Raw genomic sequence first — 20,399 nt, forward strand, 5'->3', positions numbered from 1 at the left:
TTTGTTTGCAGCTGTCGCATTGAATTTTGGTTTTGAGGGCAGAGAACGCGGGGTGTGGTAAGATACACTATTGTGTTTTGGCTGGCCTTGTCTTTTTTTCTTGGATGGAAGAGATTGTGTGTGTACGTGTGAGGAGAACCAAGTGTTTGTTGTTGTTTCTGCCCTTCTCGATCTTCGATTATAATGCTATTTTCCTGGTTTTTCTTCTTGTTTTTTGCTTTGTTTCTTTTGTAGCAACATTATATTCTTTGTCTTGGCTTCACCAAACTAGGCTCGTGTCGCTCAAAGGCCCAATGCTAAGATTAAATCAGCCTTTTTTTTTGTCCGCCCACATTATTCGAATCATGATAATTGCCAATAAATGATAGAGCGTGTCTTGTGACAGAAGTTCATTATACATAAATAGTGTAAATATATACATAGATAGTTGGGATGGTGAGAACAAGGAAAAAGAAAAAGCAATAGTAAACATCAGATGCGTCTGGCTCAGAAATTCATCTATTAACAGAGATGAGAACCAAACTGATCATAGCCCTTCCAGGATAAAACTGGTCGTCTGGGCTTGTATGAGCAAAAGAGAAAAGTCAAGAATGGGTAAAGAAGGGAAATATAAGGCAATGCTAAACAGCGCAAACCAAGCCAAAAACAACTAAATAAACAATCCAGCCGTCACGGTTGGGAACCACACAAGGGAAAAGGGTATTAGAAGGAACAAAGCACATGGGTCTCGGTCTGTTTTTTTTTTGTTCGTTTTTTAGTTTTCGTTTCTGGAAAACCTTTACCGGGCGTGCGTGTAGCCTTCAGCATACGCCCCCGGAATGGGAACCGACTCGTACACTGGTTCATCTGCAGCCACGGGCGCTACTGTTGGTAGCGACGGAGGCGGGGAAGGCGTGCGGGCCTTCGCGGGCGAGCCGTAAATCAAGTCAGTAGGGAACGGTGGGGATGTCGGTGTGATAGGCGATAGGCCATTGTTTGATGCCTTGGGTGTTGCGCTTGGTGCCTTAGGTGGCGGCGCTTGCAGCTTGAATGGGACGCTAGGTGACGAAGTCAAAGCAGGCTTGAGCGAGGTTTCAAACTGCGATGGCGGCTCAACAACACGGTTGCCTGGAGTGAAAGGAGACTCCTTGGCCAAGGTTTGGCTTTCAATATCATTCATGCTAGCGAAATTCGCGGGAGCAAAACGCGGCGAAAAAGCGTAGTTGCTCAAAGCCGGGGACTTCGGGCCAAAACCAGGGGTGTTAGGGGCACTCTGCATGCGGAGCTGTGCCAGATACATGTCAGAGCGGGCCTTGTCGCGGCTATCCATGGTCTTGCGAAGACGGCGCTTGGTGTAGTAGCGGTAGAAGATGAAAGTGTATAGCGCGATACAGATTACCTCGACGACAATCTCAATAATCATGCAGATAAGCGCCCAGTTCTGTAGACGACACACCAGAGCATAGTCGACTTTGTCACTAAAGACTTGTGAACGCTTGTTGTCAACACACGACCAGCCCCAGATGTCTTTGTTGTTGCTATTGTTGCGCTTGTACTGGAAGATGCCGGCTGAAATAGCCCACAAAATCATGGACAAGATGAACCAGCCAATAGCGAACATGGTGTAGTATGTCTGAACCTTTTCGGCGCGGCGATGGCCGCCTTTGCAGTATGCAAAAAATACGATCAGGCAGGCAGTCAGCGAGATACAAGCCATGGAGAGCACCAAGATCTGGGGCCATGTGCTTGTTCCTTTGGCCCATGCCGGCATAGAGCTTTGAGTAGGCAGAGATCTGGTGCTGTTGAAGATGGCAAGAGTGGACGAGATCATAGCCAAGATGATGAGCGAGCAGCCGAAATTGACGAAGCGTAGTGCAAACTTGGCAAGTCTCACGCGGCCCTTGACTTTCTGTATGGATTTCATGAGAAATGATTAACGTCTTGAAGCTTCAAACCCCCAAGGAACGAGATAAGAACATATTTTTCTGGCACTTACCACATCGCGTGCTTGCTCTTTGTCTGTCAAGACTTCGTGTTTCTCCACGATCTGCTCTTCACGGAACGTTGGGCTCAAGGGTCCGTCGGCAAACCTCCGGGGAGCAGTTGGCGAACGAAGAGCACTTTTAAGAGGTGACATGGGTGGCGCGAGATAAGTGGTTTGAGTAGGGGCGTTTTGAATGTATCCAAAGCCGACATCAGCTACTTTGGGGTCTGTAAAAGGAGACTTGCCATCAATAGGAGAATGCACGGCAGTTGCTTCCACGAAGCGGGGAGTTCGGGGGTGTTTAAGTGAGTCTAGAGAAGAAGTAGAAGATTCACTAGAAAGACTCCGCGAGGGTTTCAGATCGAGAGCCGCTGGCCGCTTTTTATCCTCTGAGAAAAGGTGTTAGAGTTAGAAGACAGGAGGCGGTTGTAATAAGGCTTGTGGCGGTTTCAACTGACCTTGTTGAGTCATTATGTCTGTGTGTCTATGTGTAAGTGCTGTTTATGTGATAGCACAAGTACAAGGAGGTCTGCAGTTTTCTCAAGACAACGAAGTGGATTAGTATAAAAAGAGCCAGTCCTCAACCAATACACAGCAAGTGTTGAGTTGCTGAGAAAACATCCAATATAGAAAAAGCCTTGAAGTGATATCGATCTGGGGCGATCGTCAGACAGAAAAGTAGAAGAAAGAAATAAGAAATAAACCAAAAGAGAAACAAAAGATTAGGGTGAGACCAGCTAGAGATCGAAAGAGAAGAGAAGGAAAAAAATGTATCGACAAGAGCGGGCTGTACCGTAGTTTTCTTTTTTTTCTTTGCCCAGTTTGTATATTTGGTGCTTCCAAGGAGTGGTCAGAGTCAGAAACCTCATGCAGACGGCACGGAGAGAATTGAGCGAGAATAAAAGAGCGAGAAAGACGCCGTTAGTTATGAGACCTATGGCAGAGGAAGGGGTGTACCACCAATCCCCGACCTCTCCAGCTTCGTTTTCTGCCCCATGTCCAACAGACTGGGAGCGGGCGCCTGCAGCTTGTCTAGTGTGTATCCTCGGCCTCGATACAGGCCTGCATTTGTACGTAGTAACGTGTTAGAGAGGGGGTGTGATGGGAGAAAAGTTCTCAGGCGAGAGAGACAATGTGACCTGCAAGCTGGCTCTGTATTCTGATAGGACGATTAGCTAGAGTTAAACGCCCGGATCCCTGAGCCTGAATTGTCCTACTCGGTAATGCGGATCTCGGCCTTGGAAACTGATATGCCACAGGAAAAACGCTCTCAAAAGGGAGCGAGAACATAAGGGCCTAGATTGAAGATTGTTAGCAAGAATTTGACAGATTGAGGTTAAGAATATGAGAGTAAAGAGCCAACAAAATTTTCGCTACGATGCTCAGGCTCCAGATTCTTAGGCAACAACTTCGGCCAGCATGCGGAGTAGGCAGTTGCTCTTTTTTCCGTCAGCCATCGAGCAGCACAAAAATACTACTGTTGGCGCGAATTATATGCGACCTCTTCTTACCCATATGTTGTGTTGCATTGCTTGAGAGAGCGTGTGAATCACCTGTGTACCCGGTACAAGAAGGTACCTACCTGCGTACCTCCTTATGTCACTTTTCTCGGATATTGTCTACTGATGCCTCTGACAAAAGCTTTTTTTTTTCTCTATTTAAATAACTAAATGATACTAGTTTTTTTTCATATCAGAAACTCATCTGATGCGCCAATAAGTTAGTGTCTAACAGCTACTTAGGATAAATAGCCATAGCCGCGATCAAGAGCAGCTCAGCAAGAATTACTTACTACACACACAAGTACGGGTATACGCATTAAATAACCAATGCAAAGCACACATGTTGTACTGTACATACACAGGCATGCCTTCTGTTTGCTCCTGCTCCTGCCCTTGTCCTTCCTCTCCCGGATCTTGACCTCTCTTGACGTTGATGTCTCCACATTTTATGCAGGCTCTTTGACATTCTATTGGCTGTAGTTTCACTTCCCTATCGCTATACAAAGAGGCCAAGCTATTTGCCGCTGGCGCTAAACCTATTTTGTCAGCAGAACATAGGCTGGCTCATCTGATTGGCCAGTACTTTTACTAGGAATATAAAGCTCTCTTCCTCAGAACCTCCAAGCCCAGCCTTTGCAGCCTTTGTAACACCACATAGCAGTTGCCTATTGGCTAGTGAGGTTCTTCGGCATGGGAAGACATGTCACAACCTGCACGAAAGAGGCGGTGGTGAGCGCTAAGAGAAAGACGTAGGAACATGGGAGAGAAACAAAAACGTAAAAATGACTGAGCAGATAAAGAAAGACAAAGAAAAGATGGAGGTTTGAGAAAGCCAATGAGGTGCTGACAGCAGGTGAGAAGATCTTAAAATAGAAAAGAAACTGAAAGTGGGATCATGTTAACCCTAGCTATTGTCTGAATTGCACAAGAACTATGGCACGATGGTTTAAAATTAGAGTGTTTCTCGTTTTCTATCATAATTAAAGCCTGACAAGAAGCAAGGTCTTGATCAAGAGCTTAGAACCGGACAAGATTACGCGGCCTGAAGAAGTAAGAACACTATCAGTTGTTTTGTTTGACACACAGCTCAATAGGGTGATGAATACCGAGAGAGCTTGTCTCTAGTGGTCCCCTGGTTTATGGGTGCTTGCTCTTGCACTTGAGCTGCTATGGAAAGGGTTTACGAGGGGGTCGTAGCTCTTGCCTATGCTGCGACATTGAAGGGTCCACAGATCCTTGAGGCTTTGGAGCTGGGAAAAGACGTCTTTTTTGCTTGGTGGTATTCCTTTGCGCCTGGCTGCGTAGAAATATGGCTGTGTATTCTGGACAGTGCTTTTTGGTTGATGTCATCTTCCGGTGCAACTTCTGGGCTGCATGTACACATAGATTTCGTGCGTCTTCTGCAAAGTTTTGGGGCCTACTGCTAGGGACGGGAGGGCTGCATCTTTCTATCGTAGCTCTAGGAAATACCTTGCAGATTCTGAGATTAAATCCATGGCCTACGGCGATTGCGCAAAAAATAGTCCAAAGGACCGCAGGCTTTCGGCATAGAACATCGGCCCCGAATTTGAGAAAACTATATAATGTTTCTTAAGGCCCGAAACGCCAGGATAAAGGCCCTATGGCGCAACGGTAGCGCGTTTGACTCCAGATCAAAAGGTTATCCGTTCAAATCGGGTTGGGGTCAAAAGATTGGATACATATTTGATGTATTCTTTTTTTTGCACCACTGAATGAATCTACATCCTCCTCAAATTCCAACGTCAAGTTGTTAACTATCTCGCTGCTCTTGTCAGTAGAGCATGAGTGGCCAGCCCGGGCCCACGATTGTTGGTGATGATGTCCTTGCTTTTTACCCGGGTAGACGTTAGACAATACAAACAAACGAAATACTTTAGTGCTCTCTTATACTCACACACGATAACGATAGGTTTACAATAGGGTTGCCTCATTTGGCGTCATTTCTGTAGCAGCTCTAAATACACCCTCTTTGCCAATACAGTTTAGTTTCTATTCTATTAGTTGTCTTTCATCTTATATTCGTGTAGCATTTTGAGTATAATAAACAACAAACACTATAACAGCTGGCGCAGTGACTTGGAGCATGTATTCATCCGCAAACTACGCTGGCTCAACTCATCATTGCTCCTACTTAAATCGCGTCAGCTCTTCAACAGATCACAACATAGCACCACTAGCTGCATATTTTTCATTCTGGAGCTTCTCGTACACACATATCGATACAATAAACGTTAGTAACCCTTGCCCGCTGCTCGAAACCCATTATGTGTACTAGAGTGTCATATATGGTCTTTGAGTCATACATTATCTTAACAACTGCCTTATGAGACCCGAACTTATGGCGAGTACTGCCTTCTCTGTTAAGACACACGCGAGATTTTGGATTACAAGATAGCCACAACTATGTCAAGTGGACATGTAGTATACCATGCTTGCTAGGCTTTCTCGGGTAGTTGAAATGACCCAAAGGTGGCCTAGTCTCGTCATAAAATTTAGTAACGTTGCCTACATAGACAATGAAATCTAATTGAGAGTGTGCTATTGTTCTGATGCCCTACCCTAGCTTTAGACTAACATCACTTTACTTATACATAGGGCAGCTCGGCTTGACAAGCGTTTCTGAAGCTTATGATTATGGCATAACCAGAGATGCGGCTCAGCTCAACTCTTGTGCTTGCAGCCTTCTAGGACGATAGCTTGGCAGTAGCCAAAGAAACCTTTGCCCACTCTTCACAACCAATATATCATCGTCGCTGACACCGCATTCGTGGAAGTTACAGTGAAGTAAAGATACTCGCTCGATTGGATGATGATGGAATCACACTTGAAATTAGAGTTTGGATTGGCGTATGAAAGAAATAATATTGCTGTGGAGAATTAAGAACGCGTCAAATGAGGTCACGCGTCCTTTCATCTTCTTCCTGTTTAGCTCCTCAGCCACCCCGACAAGGGAATGAAGCTCTTCTAAAGTGGTAGTTAGTATACAACTAAGGCTTGAGCAAGAATCAACTTTGCAGAAATAAGTATCTTCTGACTAAGAGATATGTCAAATTGATGTGCATAGAGGATCAGTCCCGGTCGGAAAGGACTTCAGTTTCTCTGTGGTGTGCTACTTTCAGATCTGCACAGTAGAAAGCATCCCACAAACTAGAACTACCCAGAGGAACGTGTCATGTGCGTCCAACATTCAATTATTCGAAATATAAATCCTCATACTACCACAGCGCATGTCCTTCTGTGCTATTTGACTCACTGTGAAGTTAATAACATAACATTAGACTGTCATAGAGACCGAATCTTGGCTTAGTTTGGGGTGTTTTATCTCGGCCTTTTCTCGATTTATATTCGCTTGCAGCTCGACATGATCCATCTAGTAAGTGAGGGTTTGGCGATGAAGCCAAATAGACATTATACTTCTGCGCAACACTCGTCCAAAGCATTGACAATTAGAAAGGACCTTTTCTCATTCATTCATCAATTTTTGAAAACACTGGTCAAGCTTTTCCTTTTGCTTGTGTTACTTGAGGGTTTTTTCTAACCCTAGACTTTTGGGTGTCTTGCTTGTGGCAGGTTGTGGAGATTGTTCTTCCTTATCTCTTATCGGACTTCATAATTTGTGGGCGCGCTCATGTTCTGATATATTCCCACAACTTTTTAGATGACTGATGAGTACTGAGTGCACAGTACATGGTCTCAAGACTGGACCTAGGCGAAGAGGGATAGCTAGATTAGGGCAGCCTCGTAATTAGCTGTATCCCCCTCTATATTCTCTTCTCATCGCAAACAGTTTTGTGCAAGTAATGGGAGTTTGACGCATCTGGTCGCTGTGAGGCTAGAAGCTATGGAGAATTTGCTTTGAGACCTGAGGATGGAGACAACTATCATCATCCCGTGTTCTCCAAAGTACTGTACTCATGTACTGTGTATGCTCTGTACTACGAAGGCAGCAAGGAAAAATGATGACTAACAAGGGCATGGCCAATTTTTTTTTTTGCTGGGACGCTAATAGTATTCTAATTTTTGAGCTGGCGAAAACCCCTCCAAGGTCTTGTTCCTCACCAAAAGCCAAAGCTGCGTGAACAACACCAGCATTACAAATTGCAGATATCTCTTTCTTGATTCCTTTTTTTTCTATTAGGCAGGAAAATTTGAAAATCACTCTATCTTTGCTTGCAGCTTGTGTGAGAATTCTCCCCTTCTCTGTATCGTAACTCATTAGACGAACGTTCAAGCATCAAAGTGCCCCGCCTTTTTTTCTCTTTTGAGTGTATTGAGTCATCAAAGCCGTTCGCCAGCCAAACTACGAACCAACTACCACTACTACAACACTCTCCCCCCCCACCCCCTATCAATCAAACATCATAGACTGCCCATCACAATGTCCTCTGTCGAAGAACCCAAGATCGACGAGCATGTCGACAACAATGTCAATGTGGAGTCCGACCACGAATCTGCTGATGAGCAGCCTCTCAAGCCTGCCCTGAAGAAGACTAACCCTGCTACTGGCACCTCGACCGAGCCTAAACCTTACCTCCCTCCTCAGACCGAGCCCAAGGACCTCGACCTCAAGACGCTGTCACCTTTGACCCCCGAGATTATCGCCCGCCAAGCAACCATCAACATCGGCACCATTGGCCATGTCGCTCACGGAAAGTCCACCGTGGTCAAGGCCATTTCCGGTGTGCAGACTGTCCGTTTCAAGAACGAGCTGATCCGCAACATCACCATCAAGCTGGGTTACGCCAATGCCAAGATCTACAAGTGCGACAATGATGCATGCCCTCGGCCAGGCTGCTACCGCAGCTACAAGAGTGATAAGGAGGTTGACCCTCCTTGCGAGCGCGAAGGCTGTGGAGGCACCTACAGACTCTTCCGCCACGTTTCGTAAGCCTTGAACCTAAGCCTCCGGATTGATGTCTGCATGTGTGCGATGCGTTTTTACACGTTCAACTTTATATTGTGGCTAACCAGGATCCCTCTCTTTTTTCTTAGATTTGTCGATTGCCCTGGTCACGACATTCTCATGAGCACTATGCTTTCAGGTGCCGCTGTCATGGATGCTGCCCTGCTCTTGATTGCCGGAAACGAATCATGCCCCCAGCCCCAGACTTCGGAGCATCTGGCTGCCATTGAAATCATGAAGCTGGACAAGATCATCATCCTACAGAACAAGGTTGATCTGATGCGCGAAGAGGCTGCCAAGCAGCACCACGAGTCAATTCAGAAGTTTATCCGCGGCACTGTCGCTGGAAAGTCGCCAGTCATTCCCATCTCGGCTCAGCTCAAGTTCAACATCGATGCTGTCAACGAGGCCATTGTCAACACCATTCCCATTCCTCCCAGAGACTTCACCCAGGACCCGCATATGATCGTCATTCGTTCTTTTGATGTCAACAAGCCCGGTGCTGGTATTGACGAACTAAAAGGCGGTGTTGCTGGTGGTTCGATTCTGCACGGTGTGCTCAAGCTGGATGACGAGATCGAGATCCGCCCTGGTATTGTCACCCGTGACGAGAAGGGCGCCCTTAAGTGCACCCCCATTTTCAGCCGTATCGTGTCGCTGAACTCCGAGACCAATGACCTCAAGTACGCTGTTCCTGGCGGCCTGATTGGTGTCGGTACTCGCATCGACCCCACCCTCTGCCGTGCTGATCGTCTGGTTGGTTTCGTGCTGGGTCTTAAAGGTAGACTACCTGAGATCTACAGCGAGATTGAGGTCAACTTCTTCCTGCTGCGTCGCCTTCTGGGTGTGCGTACTGCTGATGGCAAGCAGGCTAAGGTTGCTAAGCTGGCTAAGAACGAGGTCATCATGGTCAACATTGGCTCGACCTCGACTGGTGCCAAGGTCGCTGCTATCAAGAATGATGCTGCTAAGCTGATCCTGACCAGCCCTGCCTGCACTAACATCGGCGAGAAGGTCGCCCTGTCTCGCCGTATTGAAAAGCATTGGCGTCTGATTGGTTGGGCCACCATTGCTGCGTAAGTTTACATCCGCCGGGTGTTGTGGGATCTATGCCCACACACTTACACATACATAACTTCAGTGGCCAACTTTGCTAACTTTTTTGTGATTCCTTATTTGTAGTGGTGTCACCCTGGCTCCTAGCACCAGCTGAACGACTCGCGTCTCGTTTATACCATCCTTTTATGAAGCCGGTCAGAAGTAAATCTAACTAGTTTCTTCTTTACTTTCCTTGTCTCTACCTCCAAAAATCTATATCAACCGGACACGGGGTCTGGGTCAGTTGTTTGTATGCTCATAGCTGCTTTTTTATTTTTCCCTCTGCTCTTATTCGTGTCTTAGCTGTGCCCTTGAACGGTATTTTTACCCTCCTTTTTTTCTCTTTCTTTGCCCTGCTCTCAAGATGTCTTGATTTCTAACATGAAGAAAAGAAAGCTTGGAACCCCCCTCCCCCCTAAAAAAAGGACAACAGCGTAAGGGCAATATAGGGAAAAACAACAGAGCAGGCAGGACAGAGGGTAAGTTCTGATGATGGTGGGGTCGGGCATGATGAACAAGCGCCAAGCGGCCGGAGAACATGAAGAGATATAAAAATAGGGAGTTCTTGTTGTAAGGGGCCCATCTGTGGAGTTGATAAAAAGAAAGGCATTATTGATGGACGTTTTGGCTTGCACGTGTTTCGTGGTTGTGTTTCTATTCTATTTTATTTTGTTTGACTTTATTTATATTTCTCGTGGGACTTGTATGCTTTCCTTGAGGTCTTTTTGTACAGCTGCTGTATATTTACATGTATTTGTGCGACAGTGGTATGAGAACAAGCTCAAATATGTTGTGCTCTAATTATTGGTAGGCGCACCGTTGCACAGTTCGTAGTTCTGTGGCATTTGCGCCACATCAGGTCTTGTATATACGTTATGTCATGACTACCCATTGCTCTCTTTTTAAGCCTGATCCATCCATATCCTCTCACTTGCGTACCTTTCTAGCATGCTTGACCAGGTTTTCTATAACGCCCTCTAGTGCGTCTCGTTCGCTGACCTTTTCCGCTGTTGTCTTTTGCCAGTACTCTAGGGACTGCTCTGCCGTATTCTTTAACGCCTTGAGCTTCTTCAGGTGTGCCTTGAGTTCGCCAAGTGTCATGCCAGCCAGGGCTTCCTCCGTCGTCATGCACAGTTGCTTAGAAGAGACTAAATCTAGTTCTGGTGGGCCCTTGTCACCCTTGCGGCGCCGGCTGCTCCCGTTTCGGCTTATGCTACCGCCTTTAGAGGCCCCGTTGGTCTGGGAGGTGGAGGTGCCGTCATTGTTGCCACCGCTTTTCTTAGATCGGCTATCGGTAGATGTACGGGGGGACTTGGTTGAAGGTACTTGCAACGATGGGAGCACAAGCTTCTTCTGCTTGGAGGCAGGCAGGATCTCATCAAGGTCGACGGGTACTCCAAGTGAGACGAGGAAGAGCCTGCGTATCCGAGACCGGATCCAATCGGGTGGAGCTAGAGGAGGAGGTGCTACTAACTGCGACCATAGGGAGGCGCTGCGCTGCGTGAGAAAAGAGGTATTGGCCTTGTTGAGCGGGGGAAGGTCAACAACATCTAGATTTTCTGGTGGGAAGAGCAGGTTCATGTATGGGTCAAGAGCTTCAGGGATATCATCTTCGTCCAGGCCTTCAAAGTCGGGAACAGGCTACAAAATTCATTAGCGACGAGGAAAAAGACCATGGCGCATTGTAAAACTTACATAGGGAAGTGGCGGCGCTGTAGAAACTGCTTGTGGCGGCACGGGCTGCTGCACAGCGGGCGCGGCGACAGGCTCCTGGAAAGCAACATCATCAAAGTCACCAAATCCATCGTCATCGCCACCTTCTTCGAAATCGTCAAAATCGCCAAAGTCGTCGTCAAAATCGTCGCCGCTTGGAGGGCCTAGAGTAGATCCCATTGGGCTCTGAGAGTTCCTGACCGATGACCTCCGCCTTGCACGAGGTGAGCTGGGAGTTGAGAGTGAGGGTGATTTAGGGGCTTCTGCATTAATAGACAAGTCGGTTAGTACACCGTGAAAAACTACGGGGCGCTGGTGTAGGTTACCTAATATCAGGGTATTGGAATGCGCTGGGATTGGATCGTCAGCGTTTTCTTTTGACGCCAACTCTTCTCTTTTAAACCCCTCCTCTGTCTCCTGGGATGTTGCATCTTCGACGGTAATTTTCTGCTGCTCGTCCGGATCAGGTTTTATGACCATGTCAGGGGCCGAGTCAGTCGCATGTGTATGTTCAACGTGAAATGATCTTTGCGGCATTGGCCCGGCTGACTCCTCAAGGATAGTTGTAGGTATAGGCATGCCACCGGGAAGAGAAATCCCAGAGGTTTCATCGAGCTCTTCATCTTTTGCGTTACCATCCTTGGGCTTGTCGACTTCAGAATTCTGGCTTTCAAGCGCATGCTCCTTAATCTCGTCTGCCAATTTGGCTGGCGCTATATTTTGTGTCTGATCGTCTGAGTTATCGTTCACTTGGCCGTCTAGATTTCCTGTTGTCGCGTTACTGATATCCTCTGTTTCTTTGTTGCTAGAGCCGTTTTCTTCTGGGCCAGCCTCGGTCTCAGTCTCCTTATCAGCCTCAATCTCGACTTCAGGCTTGGCTTCCATAATTGTTTCCTCTTCGGATTCCTCCTTGGTCTCAATCGGGCGCGACGCATCGATAGTCTCAGACGATGTTCTTGCGTCTAGTGCATCAACAGCCATGGACTCGGCCGCTTGTGTGCTGGCGTCACCGGCCCCAGTCTTTGTTTTGGCATCGGAGTATAGGGCGGAGCTTGGGCTGTTCATATCGGAAACGGCGTCGGAAAAGTGATCTTCCGATTCATCAGCAGAAGACTCTCCTGAAAGAAGAAAGCTATATTAGCAACGTGAACACTCTACTAGTTTCTTTCCGTGGTGAAGACTACCTAGATCATGAGCACCAGGATCAGCTAGGCCTGTACGAGCAGGAGGTTCTAGCCGGTCAGGATCGTGCGTTTCCGAAGAATTAGTCATGGTTACTTGTAGCAGGCCCAGGGAATTAGACTAGGCGAGGTCGTGATAAGAAAGAAGGGCGTTTGTTCACTGTGATGAGGCGTCTGGTGGCGTCTAAGATGGGGGAATTTGTGGCGGTAGGGGAAAAGCAAGTATAATAGAGCCAACACTGAGGCTAAAAGCAATGGAGAAATAGTCTCTATTTCAGACGCTGGGGCAAAAGGCTACCGATTTTTCCTAATAAGCATAGGACTTGTTATCTTAGGAGATGTGCAAGTTTAGCTTGTTGTTGTCCTATGGCTTGACGTCGTCAATTCTGGCAACTCGGAGGGAAGCTCTGAGCAGGGATGCTGATGTCGTTGTAGTGGGGAGCCTATTAGTATACAGCCACACTGTTACGCCACAATAATTGCTCAAATTATTTCTTGGAGAATGTGGCGCTGGTATCCTGCTCCTGAAGAACGCGAGGCAAGAAGAGCCTATTTGGGAAGCTCCAATGAAAAAATACACTTGGGTGTTATAGCTTAGCAACGTCAAGGAAGGGAAAAAAAAAGTTAGAGCAGTTGCTGTTTACCTTTCGGCCTTGGATAAATCAGCAATTCGTTGTTTAAAGGATTTCTATATTTTTAATTCTTTTATTTCCTCGGGTGAAGCCATCGCTGTTCCATCGACAATTCACGACGTCCATTAACTTGGCGGTGTTGCTCTGTTGTTTTCTTTTTTGCTGTTTAAAACCCACCAAGCGACGATCGATTCCAATATCTGCTTTGCGACGCGCCGCAAAATTATTGTTTGCGTTATTCAGCCTTGCGCCTTTAGAACCACGATCACGCCCTTCGATACGTCTGATCGCTTCCACCATCTCTACTCTCTACCGTCTTGCCATATTCCATAGACCACAATGAGTTTCAACTTTGGTACTTCTGCTGCCTCTGGCACATCTTCCACTCCGGCTCCAGCTTTCGGTAGTGGAAATACAACTTCTGGTAGTACTGGTGGCTTTACATTTGGAAAGCCTACTACTCCAGCAACCCCCGCAGCTGGCAGTGGTAGCGGTCTATTCGGTTCTGCCGCGTCTTCTGGTGGTGGCCTCTTTGGTGGTTCTGCGACTTCAGGCACTTCTTCAACGCCTTCAACCTCAGCACCAGCCTCCGGTGGTCTCTTTGGTGCCACAGCGTCCACTACGCCTGCTGCTTCTTCCGGTGCTGGTCTCTTTGGTGCCGGCGCTAAGGCTGATACTACCACTACCTCTGTTCCCGCTACTGGCGGCTTGTTCGGCGCTAGCTCTACGCCTGCTTTTTCTGCTCCGGCTGCTACTGGCAATATATTTGGCGGTGCTACCTCTGGAACCTCTACTACTTCTACCACCACCCCTACTCCCATATTCGGTGCTGGAGCTGTCAAGCCCGCTGGTCTAGGAGGCTTAGGAACTGGCCTTGCTACTCCTGCGAAGCCTGGCTTTTTCGGTACCAACTCGACTACGCCTGCTGGTGCCCCCCCTACCACTAAGCCCTCTGGTCCTTCATCTTTAGGCCTTTCTAGTACTACTGCTTCAGCTACTCCTACTACTGCACCTACTACGTCAATTTTTGGAGCGGCTGCTGCTAGCACCACTCCTGCTACTTCTGCACCGCCTGCCTCTGGAGGTTTGTTCGGTGCAAAGCCTGCTGCTGCTCCTGCCACTGGTAACTTCTTTGGAAACAAGACTGCTGAAGCTACTACTACTAATACCAGCACTGGCACTACTGCCACTACTACTGCCACTTCAGCTCCTACTACCACTGCTGCTCCTAGTTTGTTTGGCAGCAAGCCTGCCGGTTCTACACCGGCAACCACGGCGGCTGCTGCTACTTCTGCCGCCACTACTACCACCGCTGCTGGTGGTTTGTTCGGCGCTAAGCCTACAGAAAACGCTACTACGACTAGCACCATTGCCCCCTCTAAGCCTGCCTTATCTTTTGGTTCTCTTGGTACTACAACTCCAGCCACCACCTCTACGCCTTCAACCGCCGCGACTACAACCACTGCTGCCGCCCCTGCCAAGCCAATGTTTGGCGCTCCTGCCACCACCACCGCTACCAACCCCACCACTACCACGACATCCAATGCCCTGGGTGCTTCAACTGTTGGCCCCGCGTCGCAACTCCCCCGACTCAAGAACAAATCGATGGATGATATCATCACCCGCTGGGCGTCCGACCTCACCAAGTACCAGAAGGACTTCAAGGACCAAGCCACCAAGGTCGCCGACTGGGATCGCCTGCTAGTTGACAATGGCGAAAAAATCCAGAAGCTATATCTCAACACGTTTGAGGCCGAGAGGGCTAGTAATGAGATTGAAAAGCAGCTGATGGCTGTCGAAAGCCAGCAAGACGAGCTTGAGGCGTGGCTTGACAAGTACGAGGGTGAAGTCAAGGAAATGGTGTCGCGGCAGTACGGTGCCAATGACCAGCTTGGTGGGCCTGATCAGGAAAGAGAACGCACATATAAGCTGGCAGAAAAACTATCGCAAACGCTAGACGAGAAGAGCCATGATCTGGGCAAGATGGTAGACGAGATCAACGAGATTTCATCAACGCTCAGCAAGAGCAGTCGACCGGAAGACCCTGTAAGTTTTATTTTCTTTGTGTTGCCCACTATCTCAGCAATGTATCATGCATTTGCCTGCCGCTGGTTCCGCTTGAGCTTCAGTTTTTACTAACCAATTTCTCTTGCCTCCGTCCCCGTCTCTAGGTCAGCCAAATTGTCAGAGTACTCAACGGTCATCTCAGTCAGCTACAGTGGATCGACACCAACGCCGCAGCACTTCAAGCCAAGATTGCGGCAACCCAAAAGGCCGGCGGAAACCTAGGCAGCCAATACGGAATGTCGGACAACGATGCAGCAGAAAGTTTTTACCGCTCATACATGCCACGCAAGTAAGTCAGGACTGTATGTTTGGGGCTAGGAAGTCCGTAGCGTGGGCTTGTATGTGCTTTTGATAGATCTCATCGGGGAGAGGGTTTGAGTGAATGCGTCTAGAAGAGGCGGGGATTGTTCTGTCTTATTTGCTTTCTTGTTTTGTTTACTTATGGTTAATACGCGTATGCCGCAGATCACATACATGAGCGAGTCTTTTTTCTCTTTTCCTTCTGTACCCTGAATGTTGTCTCTTTACATTGGCTTCGAGCATGGGGGGGGGGTGTGTACAATGATGCTGTCAAGTGCATGAAGGGCTGGTTGGTATGGGTAGACGTAATCGAGCAGGGCGCAGGTTTGGATATTTTATTACTGCATATAATTGAGTAAATCAAGCCGCTGTAGATGCATGAGGCAGGCTACGATTTATTTCTTGTCCTCCTTGGTGAGCTCATCACTACAATAGAGAAACAGTTGTTAGTTGGGAACGTTTACAGAAGTCAAGCTTTCTACACACGGATGGAATAGAGGAAAACGAGATGTCTCTTACATATGATCGGAAAGTTCCTGAAGGTGTGCCTTCTGCTCCTCAAGCTTCTTCTTCAGGGCAAGTAGTTTCTCGTTTTCGCGCTGGCGGACGATGTAGTCTTCGTTGGCCTTTTCGCGACGCTGGAAGGCATCACTATAAAGATGAAGAACAAGACGGAATGTTAGCCTAGACCAGGGCAAAAGATAACAGAAACACCTCAATAGCTGGACAGCTCAGTATATCAACAGGCCTAGGCAGCCCTAGATTGCGGAACTCACCCTTGGCCGCCAGTCTTGGACGGGGAGCCAACATCGCCCGCACTCATGACACGGGTAGATACGGAAAAGGCTCTAGGACCACTAACAACAGCACGAAGCGCGGCCTTGGAAACGGAAGGGCGGATCATTGTTCAGAGAAATGGCAAATTTATGTGTAAAGTAAAGAAAGGGAAATATTGAGCCACGATGAATGGATTAGAATTGGTATTTGAATTAGTCGATTGAATGGTGAGGCGAGAGCTTAGAAAAAAAAAGACGAATCACCAAGGATGAGAGGGAAGCAAGATGAAAGCCCGTATATGTATGTAGCTATGTAGCTTTTTTACTTGTCACTTTGTAGCTTGTAGCTTGTATCCCACCTGCTGACTGGCTACAGCTAACTGCCTTGAGCTTCAGGACGTAATTGGGTGTCTTTCCTTTAAACTGCAGGAATAGAAACTAGTAGCAATAGCTAGAATTTACCCTTTTTTAGCTTAAAAGAGGAAAAAAGGGAAGTTGCCAAAAGCGATGCATTTGCAAAGGCAACGAATTCACGCGATTCATATTCTTTCTCAGGTCTGGGATATGCTACCTCTAGGTAGACAGAGCAAAGGCAAGCTGTTGCCGTAAAAGCCACCAAATCAATAACAAATATGATGTTTCTCCTTTTTTTTCTCGCTCTCGCTCTCGTTCTCGTCCCCGTTCTATTTCCCTCTTCCGCGCTTGCCCGTGGCCCATAAAAGCAAGGCAAACAACTACGGGGCGGGTTTCACGGCAGAATGGAAGGTGAAGGGGCCGCCTCCATTGTGAGGTAGAGTCACGTGGACAAGAGCACCTGTCTGACGTCTTTGTTGCCCCACTCTGGGGGTTTGGGTTTGCTGGCTTTCCCTGGGGGGACATTGCCGAAGAAGGCCTTGTGACCAAGATACCAACCCATTCTTTATTCTGTTGTGAGTTACTGGCGGCTGATGTCATGAACATTTTTCACATCGTGGAATGGATGTGGGGCGGAGCGGAGTGGCGTGGCGTGGCGTGGCGTGGCGTGTAGTCGCATAGCATAGAATTGCATCGCATTGATGCAAACCCATCCCCTTGTGATAAGGACAGTAGTCAGTCTTTCCTCAAAAGCTAGCTCTTCTGTTCAATACGAAGACTTTCTTGATTTCGCTCTCATAAGTGGCGGAGTTAATCAAGGGAGACCCAGTGACGCAGGGAAGCCTCACTAATTGGCCTGTCTTGGTATTATTGTCGGAAAGTCCAAAGCAAAAAAGACAGCAGCGAACAAATGAGCTTGCAGAAAGAACAAAAAAGGCACGACTTTGGCCTCTGATACTCTAGAAGCCAAGAGCAAATACAAAAAAAGAGTACAGGCTGTGAGAGGGAACGAGAAGCTCGGGGGGGAGAGGAATGGAAATTCAATGTTCAGAGAACTAGGCAAGACAATTACAATGCATTGTACTATATGCATGCTTGCAAAATACACTATAGAATAGCTAGAGAAAGGACAACAAGCAAGCCGATTGAGTGCAGGTTAGCTTATCGGCAACTATGCCATCAAACGATCGGTCCTACAGAATGCCAAGGCTAACCTAAATGCTCTCTTAGGAGCCATTTGGCAACGACTCGACATTTGGTGGATGTTGAGCATTGATTCACGGGCGTCGTGGGATGGAAGATAGAGCCAGTCTAGTCTACATTCTATGTCACTGTAACCTTGTTACACATGAGGGCTGTTCCGACTTCCAGCAGGGCTGAGCAGCAGTCAGATGCCAATTGTAACTGTTGTGTGGCTTGATGGGCCTGCGTGCTATAGGCGGGCGAGGGTCGGAGGCTCTTTTAGTAGTCTTGTTCTAGAACTTAGAACTAACTACGGTGCTTGGGGCTCGGGTCCGTGCCTTGTTTCGTCGATTTGCTGCCTCCATCGTTTCGTCATCTTCCGGTTGCGAGACCGTTCTGTCTCGTCTCGTATTGTGCCTGTTGTCTTGTCTCATCGTAATTGATACTATCAGCATTGCTAAAACTTCCTTTTACGTCCACAATTTGCCCCATTATTTGGTCGACAAGTTGCACACCTGGCTGAGAATTTAGCATCGCTAGGCCTGCTTCCTGATCATTGATCTTTGCTGGGGGAGGAGGGGGAGGGGGAGGGGACGGCAGTTGGCCAACTAACCACAACGAAACTCTTGGTAGAATAGAAAAGAAGGACAAGGAAGCATGCCAGTCTTGATCAGCGTGTTTTGCCCCACCTTTCCCACCTTCTCGACCTCCAATCTTGTTTGGTTGGCCCTGTAGATGGGCACGAGTGAAAAAAGAGAAAATGTGAGGCAGGCACGAAAAGGGCATGGGAAGTTGCCCTCGCTTCCGACAAATCAAGTCGACTAGTTTGGCTTTATCAGCGACAAAACCAAGAGGAAAACCATATATTTAGCAAGCGCCAGCTTAAGGGCGGTATTGAGAGGGGTTCTGTATCCTTCGCAGAGCTTATTGTAGTAATACTAGCATTGAGCAGTTAGCAGAGAAGCCCAAGCCAAGGGAGGCGGAACGTGAAAGATACTTTGTCACACTTAGCGAATTACTGCCTAGAGAAAGTACACCCCCCTCCTCCTTACACATATACAATGCGCTATAGTTAACAGCGGCATGTCTCTTAGTGCAAAACTCGAACAAGCTTATGCTGTCGCTGCTTGTTGCCTTGCTGCTTGCTGCTTTCTGGTCGCTTCCTTGTGCCAAGTAGGCAGGTAGGTACCTTCCCTATCCTTCTACTGCCTGCCTCGCTGTTTTCTTTTCTCCTTCTCGTCTTTTTGCTCTTCTCCCAATCCCTAGCCCACTTCTTTCGTTTTCACTTTGGCAGTACTTCCTCTTCCTCTTTTTCCCTCTTGTTCTCCAACAATTCTCAACCCTCCCTGATTTTTCTTGCTCTCTGCTATCGCGACTGTTGTCTGTTTCTTGCAGTTGACTGCACATATTTCTTTTCTAATTACAACCATCTCTTTCTTAGGTATGTTCGTGATTTTGAGTCAAAAGCTCCATTTTATCGCTTTGCTTCGCTATCTATCCTCTGCTCTTCCCTCCTCCTTTGTCCCTCCTCCCATCAAACCTACCCATCTACATCTACCCTATCTGTTGAGATCGATGTATCGCCTCTTGCCATTGCCGTGCTTCGAATATATTTTGGGCTCTTCCGGAGAATAAAAAGATCGGTCTTGACTATAGTTCGAGAAATGTAAAAAACAACACGCCGTCGTCAGATCAATCCAATTCAAAAGCCAATCAATCAGCCTACTCGTTCTCTTAACATCAGCGACCCATCCAAAATCAAGTGCTGTCATCATCGATCTCTTTCGTTTTCGCTCAATTCGACCGCCCTGTCTTGTGTCTCCGCCAGCGAAGCCTCCAGCCCGATTGCGATCCCCTATAGAGCGGACCGGTTGCCTGACTAGGAGCTTTGTCTGCGTAGTCGCAAGATACCCCACCAACACCCTGTTCACATTTGTGGATGGCGACGATGGCCAATTTAGTCACCAGACAGCCAGCTGTCCAGCCCTCTTTCTGTTCTTCTGGGAGCCTGCTTATGTCGGAAACTACAGACGAAAATGAAAAAGAAAAAAAAAAATTAAAAAAATATAGTGGCGATACGCCACGACTATAGCGTCCAGCTTACTTCCATTGGGTTCGGCTTCGGCTTCTTGGCTTTTGCAATTGAATTGTTCTTTTGGTCAATGGCTGGATTGTGGATATCGATCAAATAGGCGGCGATGCAGCCAGCAAAGCATACATACATTTGGTCCTCGTACTTTTTCTGTCCCTCCCCGCCCTCGCTCACCTCACACCCTGGCTCAGCGCAAACAGGCCTATACCTAGTTAGGTCAAACCTAGGTCTGGCCAAGTCTAATGAGCTGCTGTCTGCTGCAGAGCTATGTTACCGCTTGTTCTGTGCTATAAACAGGCCAGGCCAGGCCAGGCCAGGCCACCCACTCACCCTTCTGTAGGCTACGCACAGCACACAACTTTGTGTTGTGCTGTTGAACTTGGTTGCTATGTCACTCCCACATCGATTAAAGCAACAAGGAAGCCCGCCCGCTTAGCCCATCCACTCGCAAGCCTCACCGATCTCCATACTCCAATCCTACTTGATTTGCCCGCCGCCTTGTCTCCTTTGCTGCACTTCCTTCTTTCTTATCTTTTTGCACTCACACTCCTGCACTCACAATCAATCAAGCCTTCTCTTTCATTCTCCCCTTCGTCTAATTGTCCTCCCTCTCTA

At 47.7% G+C, this 20,399-nt stretch overlaps 5 protein-coding genes across 5 annotated transcripts; 2 read left to right on the forward strand and 3 right to left on the reverse strand.

Annotated features, from left to right (window-relative positions):
• Positions 1–778: 778 nt before the first annotated feature.
• HOO65_030695 (uncharacterized protein) lies at positions 779–2,434 on the reverse strand (the record flags this gene model as incomplete). The annotated part of the gene is made up of 3 exons (XM_071002108.1): positions 779–1,888; positions 1,976–2,352; positions 2,422–2,434. The coding sequence occupies 3 exons, from the start codon at positions 2,432–2,434 to the stop codon at positions 779–781; spliced, it is 1,500 nt and encodes a 499-aa protein (XP_070860374.1).
• A 5,430-nt stretch (positions 2,435–7,864) lies between these two features.
• Positions 7,865–9,546, forward strand: HOO65_030696 (Eukaryotic translation initiation factor 2 subunit gamma; the record flags this gene model as incomplete). Its single annotated transcript, XM_071002102.1, has 3 exons — positions 7,865–8,370; positions 8,479–9,465; positions 9,531–9,546. 3 exons carry the CDS (start codon positions 7,865–7,867, stop codon positions 9,544–9,546), a joined length of 1,509 nt encoding a protein of 502 aa, XP_070860375.1.
• Positions 9,547–10,414: 868 nt separating this feature from the next.
• On the reverse strand, positions 10,415–12,472 carry HOO65_030697 (uncharacterized protein; the record flags this gene model as incomplete). Its single annotated transcript, XM_071002001.1, has 3 exons — positions 10,415–11,128; positions 11,183–12,318; positions 12,385–12,472. 3 exons carry the CDS (start codon positions 12,470–12,472, stop codon positions 10,415–10,417), a joined length of 1,938 nt encoding a protein of 645 aa, XP_070860376.1.
• An 880-nt stretch (positions 12,473–13,352) lies between these two features.
• Positions 13,353–15,373, forward strand: HOO65_030698 (Nuclear pore glycoprotein p62; the record flags this gene model as incomplete). The annotated part of the gene is made up of 2 exons (XM_071002009.1): positions 13,353–15,059; positions 15,233–15,373. The coding sequence occupies 2 exons, from the start codon at positions 13,353–13,355 to the stop codon at positions 15,371–15,373; spliced, it is 1,848 nt and encodes a 615-aa protein (XP_070860377.1).
• A 402-nt stretch (positions 15,374–15,775) lies between these two features.
• HOO65_030699 (uncharacterized protein) lies at positions 15,776–16,284 on the reverse strand (the record flags this gene model as incomplete). The annotated part of the gene is made up of 3 exons (XM_071002421.1): positions 15,776–15,806; positions 15,900–16,031; positions 16,157–16,284. 3 exons carry the CDS (start codon positions 16,282–16,284, stop codon positions 15,776–15,778), a joined length of 291 nt encoding a protein of 96 aa, XP_070860378.1.
• Between the last annotated feature and the right edge of the window lie 4,115 nt (positions 16,285–20,399).

This window comes from Ceratocystis lukuohia, assembly GCF_044167205.1.
Source record: "Ceratocystis lukuohia strain C4212 chromosome Unknown Supercontig3_pilon, whole genome shotgun sequence".
Taxonomy (NCBI): Eukaryota; Fungi; Ascomycota; class Sordariomycetes; order Microascales; family Ceratocystidaceae; genus Ceratocystis; species Ceratocystis lukuohia.